The sequence below is a fragment of the Protopterus annectens genome, chromosome 6.part1, assembly GCF_019279795.1.
Source record: "Protopterus annectens isolate FY-2018-M chromosome 6.part1, PAN1.0, whole genome shotgun sequence".
Taxonomy (NCBI): Eukaryota; Metazoa; Chordata; order Ceratodontiformes; family Protopteridae; genus Protopterus; species Protopterus annectens.
In genome coordinates, this window is record NC_056738.1 from 304,448,511 (window position 1) to 304,462,012 (window position 13,502).

Below are 13,502 nucleotides of genomic sequence, written 5' to 3' on the forward strand. Positions count from 1 at the left end.
CCTGCTGCCCAAACCTTAGACTCTTCAGACTGTGCATGGGGGGGGGGTCACTTGGCAGGGCAGTGCATTCAGGGCAAACGGAACCCAAGTCAAATGCACCTTCATATCAATCAACGAAATGTTAGCTGTACAGTATGCTCTGACAACCTTCAAGGACCACATTCCTCCAGGACAGTTATTGGTAAAGATGGACAAACATCACTGTTATGTGGTACATAAACAAGCAGGGGGAACCCACTCATACCCTCTCTGCAGGCTAGCTGTGGCCCTGTGGAACACAGCCTTGAGCTTACCAAGTGCACCTACAGGCCCGATTCCTGTCAGGAAAGCTAAATACACTGGCAGACGACCTAAGCAGAAATCTCATGGACCCACATGAGTGGAAACTGGAACCAAAGATATTCACCATGTTGAGAAACAGAGGGGGAGCCCAGAGATAGACCTGTTTGCCCCCCCCCCCCCAGAACTATCAATTGGACAAATTCTGCACAAGGACTCCCCACAAACAAGCTTGGAAAATGGATGCCCTATCTTACAACTGGAAAAACTATGTTTATGCCTTTCCCCCTCTGCCTGTCCTCTCCAAGGTACTACTAAAGATCAAACAGGACAAACCAGGGACAATACTGATTGCACCAGACTGGCCACACCATTACTGGTACCCCCTCTTGCGCCAGTGTCAGTGCTGGCACCTGCCTCCTGCTCTGCTGTCTCAGCAGGAGGGCCATATTCAGCACCCACAGTCTCAAACCCTGATGTTGGCAGCCTGGCTAATTACCTGATCTCACCATTCCCATCCCTCAGTAAGCAAGTGATGGATGTCATCCTCGAGGCAAGGAGGCCTATTACTAGAAAATTCTATGCTGAAAAATGAATATTCTGTTCCTGGAGCCAAGCTCATGGAATGGGCACAGCAGTGCCCAATTTACCTAAAGTCTTCAATGCTTAACTGAGATGCTTCAAAAGGGCCTTTCCTTTTCCTCCATCAAAATTCATGCATCAGCCATTTCAGCTCATTACAATACAGAACCACCCCTCTTTTCTCATATACTGCTGAATCAATTCCTCAGAGGGGCCAAAAAACATAAGACTACCCAGGAGAGTCCCTACTCCAGCCTGGGACCTTTACTTTGTATTGGAAAAGCTCACTCTACCTCCCTTTGACCCAGCTGCAAGTGCAGAGTTGAAATTATTTTCTTGGACAACAGCTTTCCTTCTAGCCATCACTTCAGCAAGAAGGGTGTCTGAATTACAGGTCCTCATGGCTGTGGAGCCTTTCATAATCTCTCATACAGACAGGGTGTCCCTCGGGACCAATCCCTCCTTCATGCCCAAGGTGGTATCCAGTGTGGCCCTTAATCAGTCCATTCATTTGCCAATCTTCTTTTCTAATCCACAGAACAAAGAGGAACGAATACTGCACCCCTTGGACATGCACAGACAACTTAGATTTTACTTGGACAGGACTAAACCTCTTGGGAAATCTGAACAGCTGTTGGTTGCATTTGCTGCAGGGGCAGAGGGGAAAGCTATTTCAAAATAAAACATTTCTAAGTGGATTGGCCATTGCATTCATTTCTGCTGTAAGCACCATGGAAAACCTACCCCACAGGGGATAAGACCACATTCAGCCAGGGCTGCATATCCCTACCAAAGACATCCTAGAAGCTACAACCTGGAGTTCTGTACATACCTTCACCAAGCATTACCACTTGCCAATTTTTTTCTAAATCCAGAGCAGGCTTTGCCGCTGCAGTCCTGCAGGGCCTTATAAATGGCCCTAATGCTAATTGCATCCTCCCATCCTTAGCTTTGGGAATCTACCAAAATGTGATGACCAACAGTGAAACACGAAGAAACATAGTACAGTTGTGTACACTTACCATAAATGTAGATGTTGGTGTATTCACTGTTGCAGTCCTGGTTACCCTCCCTCCAGCTCTCTGACTTCTATTGTCTATAACTCTGTTCTTGTTTACTGTGCTTAAAGCTTTCTGGTGTATTTGCTTTTTGTTGGAGGTGTAACCTTGCATATAATTGCTTCCCATTATGGGGGCACCTGACATCTGGGGCAAGAAAAACTGATAAAATGGCGCTGGCTGCATGCTTTATACCCCCTGATGTCATGGAAGGTGAGACAGCAGCCGATGCAGGACCCAAGACTTCATAGGTTCATAGGTAAGTACTAGGTTATCGGCCCAAGGGCCTACGTAATCCTAGCCAACAAGGTTCCCTGGCTTGCACCACCCAAGAAAGTTATTTTCCTGTGCCACTGTCGAGCAGAGACACAAGTGATCCCCGGGGTGTATTTCCTATTTCCCTTCCACTCATCAAGATTTTTCTTGAGTGCTAATGAAGAACTTTGCTTGACATAGATTGGTAGCCTGTTCCAGAGTATGGGAAGTCTCTGGGACAGGAATCTATCCCTCCAGCATGTCCTGTTTATTGTGGTGACAAGGTTTAGGTCCCTAGAGCATGTTCAGGCCGACTGAGGCCTACTGCAAAGCAGATAACCCAAATGTGATGACTGCAACAGTGAATACACTCTAACATCTACATTTATGGGAAGTGTACACAACTCTCCTTTCTTGCCATTACTGACATTTGTGTGTAGCTTGATTATTGGATTCTAAACTTTGATTCTGCAGCAGTGAGTTCTTATTGGAATTTTACTGTAGAAGTAGAACTCTTGGGGGTGTAAGCTTGTGTGTGAGAGACCTTTGCTCAGAAATCTCCTTTTCAATTCTTGAAATTATTGAACATGTTTCCTCATTTAACATTATTCATAGAGGCAGAACAGTTTTTATTCTCCTCTTACAAGCCTCCATTCAGGAATTTGTGGTCACGGTGGTTGCCCTGGGCACTGGGTTGACAATCACCATGACATGTATGATTATCAGTACTGTATTTGGGAGAGGATGGACTCTGTGTGATGGCTTCCTTTATAATACCATGCAAGGGGATGGGGTCATCTGGTTTTGTGAGTTAGATGTTGATCTAGTAACTGATCCAAGAGGTATTTCGATGGATTTCTTGTGAATCTCTCTAGACTGAAAATGTGATTATATTTTTTCTCTTACAGATGGATCCAGAGTATGTGCCAAATGAAATGGAAGTGAGAGTTCTCTTTGGGTTGCATCTAATGCAGAAACGAAACAACGCTGTTATTGATGCCTCTCTATTTAGCAATATTGCTACTAAATGTAAAGAAGTAAGTTTTCAGTATTGAAATACCTGAATTATTCAGTTCAGCCTGAATCTGGTGACTTAGGCTGGAGGTGCTAACACTTGTTTGGATTTGGTTTTGATAATACCCAACAATATATTTTCTGTGGGAGGAGCGTAAATCTGGTTCTTAAAGAGCAGCATGTATGCCCTTCTACCATCCCTCTGTCTTGTATTTGTTTTGTTGTAAGAAAAAACTAATTCCAGTTTAGTTTTGATGTGTGTTGAGTCACAAGTACTTCACTCTCAAATTCTTTTTAATTTGAAGACGTATGGTGCTGCGGTAGCGTTGTCCCCTCATGGTAAGACGTCCTGTTCGATTCTCAGCTAGAGCGTCTTCTGTGTGGAGACTTGCGTTAATGGGCGTACCTTCGTTGAAGGTTGTGCATCAGGGCCGGCAACTCGGCACGTAAAAGTCTACTGCCAATCATTAGCGGACTGGAGTTCCGCTGTGGCGACCCCTAACCAGGAAAAGCCGAAAGACACAACAACAACATAAGATTTTTATTTCCCTGTATTAGTGATAATTTAAAATGCTCATCACCCTAGACTTCCTGAATGGAAGCTTGGATGACTTGAATTTGTATAACCTGATATTTTTACAGGACATTGTACTTTGGTCCCACTGCCATTTGGTCCCACTGCCATTTTCTATGTACAGAGGTACTAACAAAATGGCTCAAACTACAGCCTCACAGTGATTTAATTAAAATGTATAACCAGAATTGTACAGGTGTATAAGCTTTTCTGAAATTTCTTGGAGAAAAATATATAAATTGGTAAAGACACATCTAACTAAAGCACATCAGTTGATTTTTACACAATTCAACATGAGGCTTTAAGGGAAGAGAGCATATTGAGCCTGCTTATTTTTAGGGACCCTGTTGTAGACATTTCAGCTTCAATTCATAGCAAATCATTTCACTACTTGTGTTTTCTCAAGTTTGAATAACATTTTTCTTGCTTTAACCATCCTTGAGCTTGAAACCCTGATGTCCTTGTTAGATGCACTTCTTCACAAATCATGCCAATATATGTAAAATCCAGCAACGATGCCGCTGAAGCCTGAGAAAAGGTCTAAACTGGTTTCAGGTTTTAACAATTCCTGATATCCAGTTATGTAGGACCTTTAAGTATTTGGGGAAGGTTTATACAGTAGCGACTCCAGGGTGTGACACACAAGACACACCATGCTGAGCTCCTTAACAGAACTGAGGGAGAAGGCATAAGAGTGGCTAACTGTGCTCAAAGCAACATTTTTTGGAACTAACCTAGGCTGTTGGCTCAAGTGGGTGAACATGCCTGCAAGTGTGGTTGTGATGCTGTAAATGAGGTCAATGATTAGAAGAGATACCTGTAAGGATATGGTCCTTGGCATCTTTCATTGCAGATTTCAGTGCTCATTTAGATTGAGGATATGATGTTTGGAAATTTTACCCTTTTTAAGAAACTAAAGGAAAACGGCAAACCACATAACTTAATGGTATTTTTGAGCACACCCCCCCCCCAATCCCCTAGGCATGACACAAGTAACCCTTAGACATGGCCTGTAGGCTATCAGGTGAAAGGTGGCAGAAAATAGCTAGGAGACCATAAAGGGAAACCTGCCCACCCCAACAGCCGTACCTTAGGCAGGGAACAGCCATGACTGTCCCATGCTTCTTTTTTCACTCAAAATCTTCCCTTCCTTTCCATTTATATATTTTGTTAACCAGGTAAGCCCACTGAACAGAACCACCCCTGCTTTCCAGGAGCACTGTCTGGTCAAATGACCTGTTCTGAATTGCACTGTAGATAAATGGAGTTAGAAGGCATCAAACCCAGTTTGTTTTTCTGCACAAAGCTTGTTAATTTGAGCCTTAATCCTGTGTGCTTAAACAAAGACTAAACACTGGCTGACCAGTCTCTCCCGAAGAGTAGGTGGGAAGGTCTAAATTACAGGTGGGCCTGTGGGTAGTCTCACAAGGATAGACTTCAGTTGTGACAAGTTCACTGGTCCAAGGGATTCCACCAGTGCAAAAGAAACCGAGCTGGTGCAGCCTGTCAGAGGGTCTGCTTCTACGTGAGGTGAGAACCATGCTTGAAGGGGAAGAGGGCACAGGCTTCTACTCAAGATTATTCCTGGTGCCCAGAATATATGGTCCCTGGAGACTCATTCTAAAGTAGTCAGGAGTAGAGAGTTCCTCCACGTGCTGAAGTCCAAGATGTTGACCCCATAGTTCCCTCACATTCCTTCTAGCTTGCTAGGTTATTTGCAAATTGGTTCACTAGAGTATTAGATCATAGCCCAAGGGTGAATGTACAGGCTGCCAATCCACTCATCAAGAATGGTTTGGAAAGTGCTAGGGAGCTACTTGGCTTTTGGAGGGTACGTTTGCTCCATGGAGGTGTTTTGAGAGACTTACATCTGTAAACAGGTTATGCTTTATATTGTAATATAGGTTTAAATCTTTAGAATGGGTATCAATGGTATTTCCTCTTATGTTAAAGTTGGGACTGGATGTTTTTATGGACCTGCAGACTTGGCAACATTTACAACACAAACACTGTTGAAGATTGAGTAAACCTCTTACTCAGTGTAATTTAAGGAGCACATGTCAGATTTTCTCATTACCCAACTAGAAAGAACATAATGGATCCTAAATATGTCTGAGTAGATGCATATAGTGAGGATATTCTGTTGTGGGCCTTGTTGGGTGTAAGTAGAGGGACGTGCCTTTAATAGTTTGGTTACGTGGAAGGATTTCTTAATACATGATGGCTAAATACGTAGAGGCCTCGGTGGTGCAGTGGTTAGCGTTGTTGCCTCACAGCAAAAGGTTCTTCATTTAGATTCTCGGCTGGAGTGCCTTCTGTGCAGAGTCTGTATGTCCTCCCCACTTTAGAATGAATTTAAAGACATGCAGGTAGGTGCGTTCGTGTGGGTGTGCCTTCCTTGAAGGTTGGGTGCCGGGCTGGCAACTCAACACCATAAAAATTTACTGCTAATCATTAGCGGACCGGAGTTCCGCTGTGGTGACCCATAACCGGGAAAAGCTAAAAGACAGTTGTGTGAATATGCGTAGGTCTTATCTGTTTGGAGAGGGTTCTCTTGTATAACAGCTGCAGGAAGTGGTTTCCTATAGTAGTGTACATTATTTTTGCATTGAGCATGTGCCCATGGTCAAGGCATCAGATAATCGTAAGTTAAACCCTCTTGTAGAATATGAGTGTCAGCTGGAGAGTTGACGGTGCGAAGTCTGTGTTGTCAGCAAACAGTTAGCCATAGGGCCTTGATGTCAACTTGGAAATCAGAAGTTTATGCTGAGGAGGAGAGCACCTATGACATTCCTGTCGATGTCTAATGACCTAACCTTTTTACAGAAAAGTGTGTCACCCACCCTCAGTGTGTTCTGTGAATAAGCCCATTTTCCTGTTCCTAGTAAAGTATTCATGCTGGTTTGCTTTTCAGTAATGCAAGTGTGGAATACCTCCAGATGAGCAATATGCACTGATTGGCCATTATTGGATGCTTCAGTCACTCTCATAGAAGTCCATCGGAATCAGTAGGCAGAGCCTACCCTTCACAAAGCCAATTTGGTGCAAGTCAGGGGGGCTACATATTACTGATTTTTTTATGCATGTGCAGTGATTCACTGTAGTGCCTTTTCTCTCCTTTTTCTAACTCCACAGTTGAACACCTGTGGAGTTAGAATATTTAAGTAAGGGATGTACAGAGGGAAGGGTATGCTTGGGAGGGATCTTGTGCTTTGAAGGAAAATAATTTTAAGGTACTTTTTGTTTTTCTCATAATAATTCAGTCAAATGAGTTTTTAGTTAAATGCAGTTTCAGCCATTTATCTTTAGTGTTGAAATTCAACCAGATGCTTTTCTGCCATAAGCAAACAGTGATCTACCCTGAGGGATCTTGAATAGAGTACAAAACATGTTTGGGAGTGTCTATGCACTTAGCCAATATGTTACATAACTTGCTGACTCTAGATGCTGTTATTCCTTGACTCTACCAGTTCATTTCTCTGTTTAGATCAGAGACCTCATCACTGGAGACCATTGTTCTCGTATGTCAATCTTTTGTTCAAGTGGCAGTCAAGTTGTCAACCAAGACCCAAATTTTGTCTAGCGTTTATATTCATCTACTTGAGGAGGTGTTTTTAAGTTTGTGAAAGTGATTGCAGTTCTGTATTTGGAGACAGTTGAGGAGGGTCCGTCTCGTTTCCTCTATTATAAGTTGAAGCATTTCCAGAAGGGCAGGCACTCTGGCTTCATACTTCCTCAAGGAAAGTCCGTTTAACCAACCCACCAGTCCAGCTTGGAGTGAGAGTAATCTTGACTTCTGAGGGTGGGAGTCCTTAAACATTTTTTGAATTGTTTGAGGATCTAGGGCTAAGGGGAGGTGTGCTCTCTTCTGCTACCACAGTGTGTGCACCCCAAGTTGTTGCACTGCTCCATTTTTGGATGATGGTGTGGATCATCTTTGTGACTTTTTACAGTCTCTTGAGTCATCTGGTCACACTTTGAGACTAAACTGATGTTGCCCCTCTTGGCCCCCGCCCCAGTCCCACATGGGCTTTTATCTGATCGGACTGAGAAGATTGTATCTGATCTGTCTGTTCCAGGGTTATCATCTCTGGGCCTGGACATCTGGCACATTTGTACTGTGAAAGCACAAGTTGCAGATGCCAGGAGAGTGCAGTTACGAAGCTGGATCTGTAGTCCACACCATGTCTAGAACAGGTCTTTGGCTAGCATGTGATGCTGGGTGGATACCACTGTGTCCACCTGCTCCTGCCTCCTCAAGTTGTGTTGCAGTTGACCTTGACCTAGTGGTGGCGCTCACCTTTTCTGCATTAAGGTGCGCTAATCCTCTTTCCAATAGGGCACGTTTTGGCACTGGCTCTTATGTTTGCCAGTATGTGAGCTAATGCCTGCATGTGGTTGGGGTCAAGGTATCTCTTCATTTTTTTGCTGTTGTGGGAATTTTGAGGACCTTAAGAGGCAAGTGTGGCCTGGCTTAGTACTTGCACCCATACTCTTTGAAACACCCTGAATTTATGGGAAAGAAACCCAAAGAATCCAATGTTTATATTCCTTGTAGTGATGCATCATGACAATCTTAGTGTACCCTGATACTGCCTTAATGACCATTAAAAATCCCATTGCCATTTACCAGTCAAGTTGGAAGACCCAAGTATCCTAGAGTCGACTCCTGTGTGATCTCTTCATTATGCTGTAGGTCATAATGACCCACAGCATTTTGCCACCTTCCCTTGTAAATAGTACAACGCGTAGAACTTGTGGCAAATCAGTTCTGCTTTGCCACATTGGGGCTTCAGGTATTAAGCTATTCACCTTACTTTTCTAGATTACAAGCCCAACTTGTTATGAAGGCATAGGTAAGCTTAAGGACCTGGCAGACTTCATATGGTTGCGTACACTGTAGTTTACCTTGTTTTCATTCCATTGCAGATTTCTCTTCTAATGCTCTGGCTGGGACCAGCACTCTGGTATGTGCAGGATGCTATATGTAATAGCTACCGTTAGGAGTTCTTTAGGAATAAGAGCATGAGTGTTGGTTTTGAGAGAGTAGTGTGTTTGGCCATTCAGTTCAGGACCTGCTGTTTATCATCCTAATGAAGAAATTCAGTTTGGGGGATTTAGATGAAAGCGCTGTTTTTGTCCAATTTTGCAGGCCTGCAAGATGCTGTAGGAGACTGCCATGGCGTATGGTGCTAGCAAATGTACTTTGTAAGCCCATTTCAGGCTATGTCATAAGTTGCAGTGTTGCCAGCTGTGAGGAGAAAGATGGAGATATAGCATATGGAGTTCCATCAGTGAAAATGGGTTATGTTCTGTGAGCTAGTTTAAATGAGTTGAATGGCCTCCGTAGCATAAAACCAATTCTTAAACTGAGGACTGACTCTTTCCAATATGATTGCACCAGAATTCAGTATTTAAAACTGTGGTCACCATTTGTTTCTGTACGCGTGAAAGCTCTGGTGGATCTTTAATATAGTGGTATTCTGTGTTTTATTTGAGCCTCCTTCCTTGGACTGCTAAAACTGTATTTTTACCACTCTAGTTAGTTGTTTGAGCTACTTTTTTGATGTTGGGACCTACATTTGGAAATCTGTTTTGCTAGAACTCCTTTGAGCTGTGGCATTTGGCCTCTTAACTATTGCTTTGATGCTGCTGCTCGGAATTTAGCCCACTGTGTCTGATGCAACATAGTAGTCCTTCATTGATGACTGTTGCAGTATTAGTTCAACATGGGAAGTATCCTCCAAAGCCAATCCTTTAAAGACCAAAGGATTCGTTTCCAGACAAGTTTACCTGTTTGACTCTTCTCTGCTCTCCTCCTACCTTCTGCCTATCCCATCCCCTCTTTTTGTTTCAAAGAAACTCTCATTCCGTACCTGTATGAGAACTGATAACTTCAGACCATTGGAGATGTTCTTTGTGTTTCACTGTTGCAGTCATCACATTTGGGTTATCCCTGCCAGGGTAGCCATCAGCCGGCCCGAATACCAGAAGCTTAGTATTTCTGCGTCGGTTGCTGTTGCTTCAGGACTGACGTTAGGTCGTCTGTAGTATAAAGTAAGGCAGCCAACGCCATTACATCAGTCTTTCTTACTGAGGAGCCTGAAGGAGTAGTAGTTCACACGAGTGCCGGTCAGCCACTACCTGAGTTTCATCTTTCGAATTAAGCTGAAGTCTTCTAAAGCTAAGTATCCCATTGGGGATCCTTTTTACTTGCTCTAACCGATGTCAAAAAAAGTTAACAATTGTCTCACCTGTGGAAAGCAAATAACCGAGACTTTCATGCTTATTGCGTCACTTGCTTAGGCCCAGACCACGCCGTCCCACGCTGTTGCTCTTGTGCTTTAACACCAGAACTATATGTCGTCAGGCCCTTATTGTAGCTAGATATTTTCGCTTGCAGTCCTCAAATTCTGATATGGCTTCGGTAAGCCATCCGACAGCAGATCTTCCGAAAAAAACATAAGGATAAAGACAGACACAGACAGCATAGGTCCAAACCTACTGACGACGCTTTGGTTAAGCTAGTCGTCAGTTCTCTGGTCCTCAGTGAGGTGCTTTTACAGCCCCTGATGCCCGCTTCTGTAGATTCACAGGCCGCTACCGAGATCCATTTGGAGTCTGGTATGGCTCAAAACTCTCTGACTAAGCATCCTGCAGTTCTCTACCTTGGATGGGTCCGGAGCCGCTGAGTGGGCACCAGCATCCGAGGAAGTACTTCACACTACCGATTTCTCGACCCAAACTGACTTCTTTCACGTCCACTGTTCTTTCGAAAACTACTGAGTTTCTAAAGCCCAGGGTACGTACTACAACCAAGAAACTGACGACCCAATCTCAGACACCTTCCTTGCCTCACTCTCAAATGCTTAAAATGGTGGAAGACCTTATGCTGATTAGGGGAAGCCAAGCTACCCCTTCCAAAAGAGAGATCTGTCCCCAGTAGTTTTATCTGAACAGTCTGACTGTGATGTATCTGAATATGAAGACATGCAACCTGTATCTGCTTATGAGGATTCTTATCCAGAGGAAATCCATTCCTTCAACCTCTCCACCCATGGACTTTTCCTTTGGGGAAACCCTTCATACCTTAAGGGAGCATTTCCAGTGGGAATGTCAGGACTACCCTCAGTCTAAAGAGAGACTGGGAGAATTCTTGGATCTTCGCACAGGCCCCTGGCCATTCCCCCTGTCCTGGATGTTGTGGATGATGTTTACATGGAATCTAGTTTGACTCCTGACATCCTCCCTCCTGCTCCCAGAAAAGTTGACTAGTATTGAGTTCCTGACTCTCTCAAATTTCTTTTCAAAAATCCTATTACTGACCCTGAGGTAATTTATCAAGGGCCTAAAGGAATTAAAGTAACTTCTGCTAAGAATCCCACTCTCTGATGGGGATTCCCGAGGACTAGACAGATGGGGTAAAAACAGTATACACCTCTGCTACTCTTGCTATCAGAGCACTAAATTTGTCAGTTCCATATGCTAAAATTTCAGCAATATATCATGGAACTCCTCAGTGTCTTCCTTTCCTACTTGTGCAGAAAATAGTTACAAGAGTTAATGCATTCTCCAACACACCTTACACTCGTTTTGATGCCCTAGAAGCTTCTTGCAGGATAGCAGTCGCCGGTTCTGTCCTTAGAAGGCATGCTTGGCTTAAGGAACAACCCTTGCCAGATTTGGCACCAAGGCAGAGGAGGTCTTAAAAAGATGGAAGAAAAAGCTAAATCTATGCAGACAGTTAGGGATTATATTCCTGGGAGCAAGCCTGGACACAGCATCCCAGATGGCATTCCTTGCACCAGAAAAGCAAACTTACCTGATAGCCTACTTTTATCATCTAGCCACCAGACTCCAGTTATCTGCAAGGAAAATCCTGCAAGGTCTGAGATTCATGGCATCTTGCGTTCTTCTCATCCCATATGCCAGACTCCATATGAGGAAACTTCAGTGGTACCTAAAAAGTCTTTGGTGTCAACACTCTCAAGACCTGGAAACTCTTATACCAGTGATACCTTGCCTGAGGGATGGCAGGTGCATACAGGGCCAATGGAGCCCACAGCAAATCCATCTGCACATCAGCCAAAGAGATGTTAGCTGTCCAGCACACACTGACCGCTTTCAGGCCCCTTCTTAGGTTCATAGGTAGGTACTAGGCTATCGGCCCCAGGGTCTAAGCAAGCCTAGCCAACAAGGTTCCCTGGCTTATGCCACCCAAGAAAGTTAATTTCCTATGCCCCTGTCGAGCAGAGAAACAGAAGTGATCCCCAGGGTGTATTTCCTATTTCCCATCCACTCGAGATTTTTGAGGGGTGCTAATGCGGAACTTTGCTTGACATAGACTGGTAGCTTGTTGTTCCACAATATAGGAAGTCTCTAGGACAGGAATCTTTCCCTCCAGCATGTCCTGTTTATTGTGGTGACAAGGTTTAGGTCCCCAGAGCATGTAACTGTGAGGGATTGGGATTTCTTTAGGTGTAGCATGTCCAACAGCTCTGGGTTTAACATAGCTTTATATGTTACGCAGAGATCTCCTCAGAGTAGGCGATATGCTACAGAGTAAAGGTGGAGTTTTTTTGAGATTGTCAGTGTAGGGCATCTATTTGAGGCCAGTAATCCTCTTTGTGAGGTACTTCTGTGGCCTTTCCAACTGCTGCCGATGTCTTGTGAGGTACATTCCAAAAGGGGCGTTGTACTCTATAATGGGTCTGAGTGCCGAGTAGAGGGGGACAATGACCTCTTTTTTTTCCCAGGTGAGAACCCTTTTGTGATGAGGTGTGCCACATAGAAGGATTTCCTGACTACTGTGGCGATGTTATCAAAAGAGAGACTACTGTACACCTGTGTCCCAAGGTCTCTTATCACATGTTCAGCGTTAAGTAAACTGCCGTTTGTGTGGTAGCTCATGGGTACAAGGTTTTTACCAAAGGGGATGACAATGCACTTTTTGGCCTTGAGCTTAAGGCCATGCCTCTGACACCAAGCATCTGTCTCAGTGAGGTCCTTCTGTAGGATGTACACATCATTTGGGGACTCTACTATGGCTCCTAGTTTGCAGTCATCTGTGAACTTAGTTATCCAGAGGCCTTCTGTGTTAGTCTGTACTTCAGAGAAGTAGATAAAAAACAGGAGAGGTCCCAGGACTGAACCTTGTGGTACTCAACTTGTCACTGGTTTGAAGTCATATTTGGAGTCTGCAACTTTTACAGTGTGGGTTCTGTCAGTGAGCCAGTTGGCAGCCCATCTTATGCTGTGTAGGGATTTATACCTAGTTTAGTGAGTTTAGCTATAATTCCCGAATGGGGGATGGTGTCGAACAACTTTGTGAAGTCAAGATAGGCTGTGCGAACCACCTTACCCTCGTCTACGGCTTTGGTGACTGCCTCAAAAGAAGTCTATCAGGTTCAGAAGGCATGATCTGCCTTTCATAAACCCGAACTGGGTGGGGTCAAGAGTTTGGAGGTTACCAATGTCTGAGTTCCACAATGATACATTCCATGGCCTTGCAGACTACGCTCATCAGGCTAATAGGGTGATAGTTCCCAGGAACAGTGGTGACTCCCCCTTTGTGGAGTGGAATACTGTTGCTGTGCGCCATTCAGTGGGCACAAAGCCTGACATGAGACTATGATTGAACATGGTGCTTAGATGTGGAGCCAGTTCATTCTGAAGTTCATGTAAAACGCAGCCTGGGATGATGATAATTGTGTTTCACTGTTGCAGTCATTACAATTGGG

The 13,502-nt window shown here is 44.1% G+C and overlaps 1 protein-coding gene across 1 annotated transcript in view; it reads left to right on the top strand.

Moving 5' to 3' along the window:
- Nucleotides 1–13,502, top strand: part of ATIC (5-aminoimidazole-4-carboxamide ribonucleotide formyltransferase/IMP cyclohydrolase) — a 1,003,526-nt gene that overhangs the window by 695,415 nt on the left and 294,609 nt on the right. Inside the window, exon 12 of the mRNA XM_044075723.1 lies at nucleotides 3,083–3,211. Within this exon, the coding sequence (XP_043931658.1) occupies nucleotides 3,083–3,211 (129 nt within the window). The remainder of the gene's footprint in view (nucleotides 1–3,082; nucleotides 3,212–13,502) is intronic.